General features: G+C 33.2%; 1 protein-coding gene across 1 annotated transcript; it reads left to right on the forward strand.

The window, feature by feature from the left end:
- The first annotated feature begins 313 nt into the window (after positions 1 to 313).
- LOC131614431 (F-box protein At5g49610-like) lies at positions 314 to 1,399 on the forward strand. The gene has a single exon (XM_058886014.1). The coding sequence runs from the start codon at positions 314 to 316 to the stop codon at positions 1,397 to 1,399; it is 1,086 nt and encodes a 361-aa protein (XP_058741997.1).
- The last annotated feature ends 10,010 nt before the right edge of the window (positions 1,400 to 11,409 follow it).

Here is an 11,409-nt window from a genome sequence, read left to right on the forward strand (position 1 = left end):
ACTCTAATTGATTTATTAGATTTGATTGAAAGCATTTAATCATAATATACTAACTAAAAAATTATTTATTTTTAATTCTAAATCATGACGTGCTTCTAAAAAAGCTACTAACAAATAAATTGAAATTAAATAAATTGAAACCAAATAAAATTCTTTTTTCTATTTATTTATGGCACTCTTTAATCTAATTCATTTGATTAGAATTAAATAAATTGAAACCAAATAAAATTTTAGTACGTTACTATAAAATAGTCTTAGTAGTTGAATGAATTAGAAATACTAAACCCTAAATTACTTTGATATGGTCGGCAAGATGGAGAACAGCGTGTTTCTGCCTTTTGAATTGATTATCGAAATTCTGTTGAGGTTACCGGTGAAGCCTCTATTTCGTTTCAGGTGTGTCTGCAAATCATGGCTTTCTCTAATTTCTAGTAACACTTTTGCTACTTCACATTTTGAACATGCTGCCACACACAGACGTTTCTTCATAAAACGTTCTGCTCTTCAACCTTTATCTATAGATGTTGATTCATCGTTCCACGATGCTTCTGCATGTGCTTCATTAAGCCTTGATTTTATTCGTTCCCAACGTTGTATTGAAATTAGAGGTTGTTTTAGAGGGTTTCTGTATTTCAACAATGACACACACATCTATCTATTGAATCCATCCACCGGTGTGTTCAAACAAATACCCGACTTTCCTATAATACTTAATGATGGTTACGAACTTCTTTCTGGTTTTGTATATTACCAGCCAACTGATGATTACTTGATAGTTTCCGGGTTCTGCGAATATGTTGATGCGCTGGTAACTAGTCCAATGAAATTGATGATTTTCTCATTGAGAGCTAATAAGTGGAAACCAATTGAGGTTGCTTCTCATTTGCCTTATAGGGAGACTTCTATAGCGGAATTTACCCCTAAATGTGGGTTGTTCTTGAATGGATCTATCCATTGGATGGTTCATAATTATGAGAAATCAAAGAATGTTATTATTGCCTTTGATTTAAAGGAAATGACGATATCAGAGATAGCTCTGCCAGATGATTTTATTTTCAGTTATAGTAATAATTATTCTATATATTATGCTTTGTTGGAAGTTGGAGGACTTATCGGTGCATGGGTGAAGGACCTGAATACAACGAAGATATGGGTGATGCAAAAATATGGAGTTCACTCATCTTGGACTAAGATTATTCAATTTTCTCTTGATCCTGTTTTTCACGATAGTTTAAACATAGTATGCTTAACAAAGTGCGGTAATATTGTTGGAAGAAATAATAAACTTGGATTGGTGAAGTTGAATGATAAAGGACAGCTACTAGAGTCTCTGCTTTTAGACGCATTGGCCGTATATACAGAGTCTCTGTTTTCACTCCCCGGCACTGGTCAAACTTAGAAAGATTACTATAGATAACAATAACAATTTTCTTTTATATTTATCTTGTATTATGGTAAAATTCTGTGAGAAGTGATAGGCAGAGCATAATAATGAAACTGCTATTAGACAGAACAGAATTTCATCATCTTTATCTTATTTTATCATTATAATTTGATGTGTTATTGTCGTGTCACCATTAGCTATTTGTATTCTTCATTATTTTACTCTTTTTTTTTTTCTTGACATCTTGATACCGAATTTATTGAATTGTTAGGATGAGTTTTTATGACGTCTATTTTTCAGTTTAGAAAATCAGTTGACAATTAGTTTTTAAGCTCACAAAATCACAAGCTAAAAGTGATTTTCACTCCCTGGCACTGGTCAAACTTAGGAAGATTACTATTGATAACAATTTTCTTTTATATTTATCTTGTATCATGAAACATGAGAAGTGAATCGTGATAGGTAGAATAATGAAACTGCTATTAGACAGCACAGAATTTCATAATCTTTATCTTACTTTATCATTATATTTTAAAATTTACAGAATTTTATGTGTTACTGCCGTATCAACATTAGCAATTTGTTTTCTTTCATTATTTTACTGTTTTTTTTTACTTGACATCTTGATACAGAATCTACTGAATTGCTAGGATGAATTTTTATGACATTGATTTTTAAGCTCAGAAATCACAAGCTAAAAGTGATTTGCTTTATTTATGAATTTGTTAGGTTTGTACAAATATAGACTTTTGTTTTCTAAAACTGATTCTAGCCGAATCCTGAACTGGCAGCTACCACAATATTTTGTTATATGTTTTTTTTTGTTGTGTAAAGCACTGACATGTCTTTTCTTGATTACCATTAACTGTCATAGATTTCTTGGCCTCTTGGGTACAGTCGAAATTCTTCTTAAGCTTTACAAAGAAATTGTTGAAAAGCAGGTTGATGTAAATATGATATTGGAACCACCACTCTCTTCTTTTTTCTCTTCTCCAACAGAAACTGCTTAAATATTCTTCTTAGCTTGCATGATCAGTGGCAAACGAAAAATGTATAAAATATATATTAATATGTATAAACTAAAAATCTTAAAATGTTACCACGAATCACACCTACAATTTTTTTTTATAAAATCTAATATAAAATAAATGCTATGGTACTACTTTAGAGATATACAAACTTATATCTTTTATTAATGAAGCTAACTGACAGAAGAATAAAGAAGACCATAGGATATTATTCAAATACCTTGACCTCCTGCAGATCAATATTGACAAATTGGAGCATTTAGTCATTGAACATATCTTCAATCTGAAAGAAAGAAAACAACCTTTGTGAACAAAAAGTTAGAATGACAGAAATTGTTTCACAATTGTTGAGATTTCAAGAGCAAAGATAACATCACTATAATCAAATCATAGAGTCACACGGTAAGTATAGACACTTTATATTATAGAGAAAATTGAAAATAAATTCTCTTGAGAAATAATTTTCCTTTTCCTTGATAAGTAACACTAGCCAAGCATAAGAATACATATTTTGATAAATCTCCCCACCGGTTCAACCGTACCTTCAGGAACGGCACCGACGGTAGCCGTGGCATCAAGTACCTGTTAGAAAATCAATTTAAACCGAGTGGAATCAGGACTAGAATCGTGAACGGAATCAGTTTCCTTATAAGACCGACGAAAACTCAGATGTAGCGAAGAGTGTCTGGAATTTTAGTGAAGATGATAGGCTTATCAAATGTACATTTTTTTGTTATTGATTTCTGAATCAAGAATGAGGTTTTTATAGGCCACTTTAGTATTGTTTCATAAGGTAGCGACCCTTCGTGAAACAGTTCCTTTTCCAAAAGTTACAATGCTTGGCCTATTGCAACATTTACCAAGAGTTGCATGTTTTCATTCTGCAACACTTCACGAAGTGTTACATATTTATGATTCAAACTACAAACAGCCAATTGCAACACTTCACGAAGTGTTGCCTATTTTCATATTCAAAATACAAACTTCACATAGATATTTTCTTGTCATTTTGGAACACACCCATGGTGATTAAATATTATTAAGTACTAATAATTTCCAATAATCCCCCACTTGTTCTACTAATGACAAGATCAATTCCAGAAAAAGAGAAACAAGGAATGTTAATACAGAAAAATGTAGTTTGAATCTGATAAGTTCAACCCCCCACTGTTCGTAGGTTGAAAGTTCTTGATAAGTTCAAACTGTCACGTTTCAAAATGTGAATATTCAATTTAATCTTAGTGCTAAAATGATAATGAAAGTGTTATGGATATATTAGAATACACAAGTGAAATTGGTTTTCTAATGCAATATACTATATGCAATATAGCAGTTGCAATTAGTAAATGAGTAGATTTACTAGAAATCCAAATAGTGAGCATTGAAAGTTCATCACAAGGATTTTCAGATTATCTTTTAAAGAAACCAAAATCTTGACCTCCATCATGATAGGTTTCCTATCATATTAGAAGGATATACCAATATGATCAATTCCAGAAAAAAGGAAACAAGGAATGTTAATATGATTCAAACTACAAACAGTGGGGGATTGATCTTGATAAGTTCAATTTGTCACGTTTCAAAATGTGAATATTCAATTCCAGAAAAATGTAAGCATAGCATTTAAATATATATGAATATAATGCAATCTTGAGAATGTAAATGTGAATGAATATCTCAGTCACCATAGTGCATTAATATGCTGCCGCTATGTATTTATAGCATGACTATTTTATTTCATAAAATTATATATTTAATGGTTGAAGATATATATGCATGTAGAACCTAACTTGCCACTGTACATAAATATATTGTATCATTTCACAAATGAAATCAAGTGTGTATCACACTAATTATGTAATTTTTAACTTCTAACGTTAGAATTATTTCAAATGTAAGTGGAAAGTTACATATCCATAATTATTTCTTCGACAAGTTGTTACGGTTGTATTGTAACGGTTGGATCCTAGTGGTTGTAGAAAAGTACAATTGCGATTCAAAATGGAAAAAACACAACGATTGAGTTAAAGTGAACAAATTTAATTTGTTTTAGACATTATATATTTAGTACATAGAATGACAGGTTCAAAAAACTCAATTATTTAGTTTATGAACTTTTATATAAATTTGTTTTGTTTTAATTCTAATTAATCAAATCATGTCAATGGTATTTCTCCACATGACGGATGAAAATGCATAGCCTCAAATATCAATTATTTTATAGTGCGTGGTGCGTAAGTTATTATAAATAAAAAAAATTGAAGAGATATAAACTTTCATTATCTAGTGCAGAATTTAATACAAAAGAGTACACAATTAAATTCATATAATTTTAAATTATGATTGTTTGTGATTAATTTGTGGCTACAATTTTGATAGAGAAATGTACTAATATTTCTTTACGAGGCTTATTATGATAAGGCATATAAAGATCACCCGAAAATGGATAATGACTTATATAAATTTTTTGAATTTTGAGAATCTTATCGCGGAGGATAAGAAATTTGAGATTCACACAAATAAGGAACCTTGTGAGGAGGCTTCTCCAAGGGTTGTTGAAAACAAAAATCTAAAGTTTGTTAATGATTGTTGAAAAACAAATCGAACTTAAAATAAGCAGAAAGTTTGAAAGGGTAAGGATCTAGGACCAAACAAAAATTGATTGTTGACATATTTCTTTTATCTAGTAGAAGAAAATAGTGAGAAATTTGTTCGTAATATTCCTATTACTCTTCAAGTGAAAGATGATCCTAAGAATTACAATGAAGAAGTAACTTCAATGTACTTCTCTTGGAAGAATGATATCCAAGACGAAATGGATTCAACAATGTCAAACCATATTTGAGAACTTGTCGATCTACTTAAAAGATCAAGATCCATTGGATGCAAATGGATGTTTAGAAGGAAGTATCATAGTGATGGTACACTAAACATCTAGAAGGATAAATTAGTAACAAAGGATTTTAGACCAAATAAATGTGTTGATTGTTTCAACACATATGCACTAGTAGCAAGCACAACGAAAATTGTACTTTCGTTTGCGTTAATTTCTTTTCATAACCTTATAGTTCATCAAATGGATGTCAAAATGATATTCCTAAATAGAGATCTCGATGAGGAGATTTACATGGAGCAATTATAAGGTTATGAGTTTTCTGGTAATGAGCAAAAGGTGTGGAAGCCTATCAAATCCTTATATGGATTAAAACAAGTATTGAAACAATAACTTCAAAAGGTTTGACTTTGTCAGTGCAAGATTAAAAATAAAATAAAATAAAAGGGGAGACACACAATATAGGGGGAGACTTTTGAATCTTATCAAAACATGAATTCAAACAGTTTGTCATCATCAAAAAGGGGGAGATTATGAAGAATATATTTTACATTTAGTTTTGATGAAGACAAAAGTTGTCAAAGAAGAAAAGGAATCAAAAGTGTCATGCACATAAATGATGTAGTTGATCAAGAAGGTTGAACATAGAAGTTCAAGAGAAGATTTGAGAGAAGTGAACATAACTAAGGTACTCATTGAAATTCATACTATTTTTTAAAATTGCTCATGATTTTATCTCTCACTTCATCTAAAAACCTTCTTGCATCATCATGCATGATTATCTAAAAACCTTCTTCATTTAATTCTTGGGATAAGTGTTTGTACACAAAGTTGAGTAAGAATATTGTGATATTTCTCTGTCTCTATGTTGATTACATGTTGATCATTAACAATGAGATGAATTGAATCTTAGAAACAAAGAGGTTTCTAGCTTCCACATTCAAGATCAAAAATCTTGAAATAGTGGACACTCCTTTCGATCAAAGTAAAGTGAAAGAGTGGGGGTTTAAAACATAGTCAAATATACTATATTGAGAAAACTTCCACATTCAAGATGAAAGATCTTGGACTAGTTGACACTTTCTTGGGGATCAACGTAATGCGAAAATAGTGGGGGTTATGAACTTTGTCAAATACACTTTGTTGAGAAAGTTCTTGATAAGTTCAAACTGTCACGCTTCAAAATGTGAATATTCAATTTGATCTTAGTGCTAAAATGATAATGAAAGTGTTATGGATATATTAGAATACCCAAGTGAAATTGGTTTTCTAATGCAATATACTATATGCAATATAGCAGTTGCAATTAGTAAATGAGTAGATTTACTAGAAATCCAAATAGTGAGCATTGGAAGTCCATCACAAGGATTTTCGATTATCTTTTAAAGAAACCAAAATCTTGACCTCCGTCATGGTAGGTTTCCTATCATATTAGAAGGATATACCAATATGAGTTGGATATCGAGTGTTGGAGATCATAAAATTACAAATGAGTGGATATTTACACTAGTTATAGGTGAGATTTCTTTGAAGAGCAAGAAACAAACATGCATCACTCTCTTGACCATGGAACCATGATGTGTGGATCTCGCTTCCACTAATAAAAGAAGTTAAATGGTTGAGGGACCTTCTGTCGAAAGTTCCATTGGCTAAATACAGTGTTTCAAAGGTGTTAACACAATGTGTTAGTCAAGCCAATTTAGCAAGAGAATTCAGATAAGTGTAAAATGGAAAGTCTGGGCATTGAGGCCTTAGACATTCGCGAGAAAATTGATTAAAGATGTAATCATTTACTCGCATATATACGACCGATCTATAATTTGGGAAATTCATTTACTAAGCCACTGGCCAGAGACTTAGTAAAAACAACCTCAAGATGTAGGAGGTTGAAACTCCTTGAGTAAGAGTTCCGACAATGGCGGCAACCCAATCTTACGTTAACAGAACATTAACCTCAAGATTTTCAATGGGTAACAACAAGTCGTTGATTTGGATAATTGTCAAACATTTCGTGGTAATGTTGACCTTAAAACGAGGGTTGAGTTTTATTCCAAACTCTTAATGAAGTTCAATACCGAGGGTACGTGTCTTATGGAAAAAGACACAATATGAACTTCACCTATGTGAATTTCGAGATGGTGCCGTCTCAAAGTGAGAGTTGGAGTTTCTCTCATGAAAAATTCATGAAACAGGATAGCACATGGCCATAAATAAGTGCTAGGCGAGAAATGTAGGCGAAGAACCCTTAAAGAATGTGTGTAATGTAACGCCGGTATAATCATATGGATTAATGGTTTAAAAGCATTGCTACCTAATATTCCGATTAGACTTTGCGTTATCCTTACTAAGATTAAGTTTAAAATCGAAAGATACTTAATTGTATTAACATTCCTTGTTTCCCTTTTTCTAGAATTGATCTTGTCATTATTAGAACAAGTGGGAGATTGTTGGAAATTATTAATACTTAATAATATTTAATCACCATGGGTGTGTTCCAAAATGACAAGAAAATATCTATGTGACGTTTGTATTTTGAATATAAAAATAGGTAACACTTCGTGAAGTGTTGCAATAGGCTGTTTGTAGTTTGAATCATAAATATGTAACACTTCGTGAAGTGTTGCAGAATGAAAACATGCAACTCTTGGTAAATGTTGCAATAGGCCAAGCATTGTAACTTTTGGAAAAGGAACTGTTTCACGAAGGGTCGCTACCTTATGAAACAATACTAAAGTGGACTATAAAACCTCATTCTTGATTCAGAAATCAATATCAAAAAAATGTACATTTGATAAGCCTATCATCTTCACTAAAATTCCAGACACTCTTCGCTACATCTGAGTTTTCTTCGGTCTTACGCAAACTCAATAAAAGGCTGAATTATCCTGGGTATTCCTGCGTTCCAACTCTAAGACATATTGAGAGTGCTTGAAATACTTATAAGGAAAGTGATTCCGTTCACGATTCTAGCCCCGATTCCATTCGGTTTAAATTGATTTTCTAACAGTACCTGCTCATAGTAAGAGAAAGTGTTGCTTGGAATATACTTGATCCCAACATCAGACATTTATTTCTAGATTGATGCCCTTAGATCTGCAGACACCTTCAAATCCTTTGTTTCACTACAGGTAGAGCTCAGATAGTTAGATATGTAATCCATAATTGTAAGAGAAAAAAATAAGAGCAGATAAAACTCTGAAACCGGGATGATATTTGATAAATAAAAGACATGAAACATGTTGGAAAACAGATGTTTGTAAAAATAAAATAAAAGCTTTCAAACACACCGGAGAGCAACTTCTCTGGCTGCATCTCGAACTTTAGGCTTCTCATATCTTTTCTTCTGAATGACTTTCAAGGTAGCACCAACAATGAACCTAGAGTGTGGCTTCTTAGTGGCGTAGTGCCTCTTCTTCACAACCTCTTGGGCAATGTCTTGCACACCACATTCATAAAATTGAAGCATGAAATAAGTTGTAGTACTATTGGACAAGATGATCTAAGGTATTAACTTGGTGCATGGTAAAATCATGTGAAACTCAACACAGGTAAATTAAAAATTCTTCACTTTGTAATTATGTAGGTTGATTGAAATATTATGTTTAGAAGCTTAAGTTTTTATATTGTCTGATTGATTAAAAATGTATCAGTGTAAGTGTTAAGCAATCACCTTCTTGTGTTGATTTCTGTACATGGCAGACAATGTGAGCTTCGAAGGCTTCAAACGGTTGTGGAAATACCTCTTACATTTCGAGTTCACAAATAGAAATTCCTGCAAAATCATCAAAGAGCTTATATATTAGTTAAACTAAGATTGGACAAATCTTATCAAACACAACACATATATTTTATTAAATAAATGAGTAAACCCAAAACTTAATACATATCAAAATCATATGATTTGTGAATCACTACAAATAAATATGATACCTCTTCCGGAGTAGATCTTTGCACCACTGAATCGGCAGAGTCCAGTTTTTTTATTTTGTTTTTATTTTTTTAGAAATCAAGATAACATTAAAAGGGAGAACTAAGGGTTCTCCAACCCGATTACAAGAGATGAAACGGGAAAACCCCGCCAAAGAAAAATTACTAACCAATTACATTACGAGAGATAGTACAACGGTTCCTTACAAAAATCGTAAAAGGAATAATTGGAATGAGTAATTTTTCCACAAAACGACCATCTCCAAGCCAACAACTTACTGTTCCAAACGACGTTGTTAGCACTCCAAGCCTCTTTACAAAAAAAAACACAATTTCTAACCAACCAAAGGCACCAAGTTGTTGCAAACCAAGTTATATCCAACTTCTATCCAACACCAATTTACTATGAAAGAAGAAGTGTCAATCCATAAAATTTGATAAACATTCTTCTTCGGAAAAAACCCCTTTACCCACCCGAAAAGCTATTTCATTCCAAATATTTTTCACCACCAAACAACCAAAAAAGAAATGATCCCTTGTCTCCTTACTAATGCCACAAAAAATACACTTTAAATCTTTCGAAGAAAAAGACATACCTCGAAACTCCAAGAGCTCCTTCGTGGGAGCCTATTGTGAAATAACCTCCAACCAAAAGCCTTTATTTTAAAAGGAACTTCCATATCCCACAAAAGACCAAAAGCTTCCACATGCTTAATATGGGGACCATAAGAAATATGAGACTTTTCATAGAGCTTATAACAAAAAGCTACCAGGAATTCCCTCTCCGAATTTTCATTCCAAACCACGGTATCCTTACCTACCGACCAACCATTGAAATTCTCCAAACGGATCTTTAAAGACAACCAATGACCCCTAAGGACCGGATCATCCACCACGTAACCGGGTAGACCTAGATCCCCCCACCCCCATTCCTCCTCCGACCACCCTCCCATGGCCACCACCGAAACGTTTTTAAGACGAAAGACAAAATACAAATCCGGATAAGCCTCTTTCAAAGCCATATCGTCCAACCTCTTAGAATACCAAAAGGGAGTGTTATAACCACCGCGGATAATAAAGCTACAACTACCAACAAAAGGATCATTCATACCAAGGGAAGAATAATATGAAGAAGAATTAATTTTTAAAATGTCTTTCCACCAAAAAGAAGATAGAGGCGATAAGAATGCCTTACTATCCGTTCCGAGCGCCATAGAAGAAAAATCTCCGTACCGAGCTTTCAAAACGTTGTACCACAAAGAGTTATGACCTTGAAGAATCCGCCACATCCATTTATTAAGAAGTGCCAAATTAAATAATGCCATATTATTCACCCCTAAACCACCATATTTCCTCGGTAAAGTGACGTCCCCCCACTTTATCCAATGAATGCATCTTTTATATTCCATTCCACCCCATAAAAATCTAGTTTGCACACTAGTGAACAATTTCACCACTTTCTTCGGCATCTTGTAAAACGACATAGTAAATATGCATAACGAGCTAAGCACCGATTTAAGAAGAGTAATTCTACCTCCCAAATTCAAAAACCGATTAGTCCATCCTTCCAAGTGATTCCTCATTTTAACAAAAGAGGTTTCCAAGTGGCTTCCTTCCTTGGATTAAATCCAATAGGGATGCCCAAAAAATAAAAGTTACTCTCCTCCACCTTACAAGAAAGAAAATTGGAAGCCGCCTCCAAAAAGTGCACATTAGTATTAATACCAATCAACTTACTTTTATGACAATTAATATCGAGGCCCGACACGATTTCGAAAGCCCGAAGCACCGCTCGGACCGCCCACAAATGTTTCCAACTTCCTTCCCCCACAATTAACGTGTCATCCGCAAATTGAAGAATATCTCCACTTTGCAATTATCATTGAAGGAATAATTTTGAAATTCTCCCAATTGAATGGATTTCTTCACAAGACATGTAAGACCTTCCACCACTAGAACAAATAAAAAAGGTGAAAGAGGATCACCTTGCCGTAAGCCTTTATGAACCTTGAACAACTTAGTTGGACTTCCGTTGACTAAAACCGACATGTTACTAGAAAACACCAACATCTCCATCCACTTCTTCCACTTATCCCCAAACCCCATCCTATTAAGCATGTACCTCAAAAAATTCCATCCTACGTTATCATACGCTTTTTCAAAGTCCACATTGAAAAGAACACAATTTCGCCCTTCTTTCCTCGCATGATCCACCACTTCGTTCGCCATGATTACAC

The sequence above is a fragment of the Vicia villosa genome, linkage group LG6 (assembly GCF_029867415.1).
Source record: "Vicia villosa cultivar HV-30 ecotype Madison, WI linkage group LG6, Vvil1.0, whole genome shotgun sequence".
NCBI classification, from domain to species: Eukaryota; Viridiplantae; Streptophyta; class Magnoliopsida; order Fabales; family Fabaceae; genus Vicia; species Vicia villosa.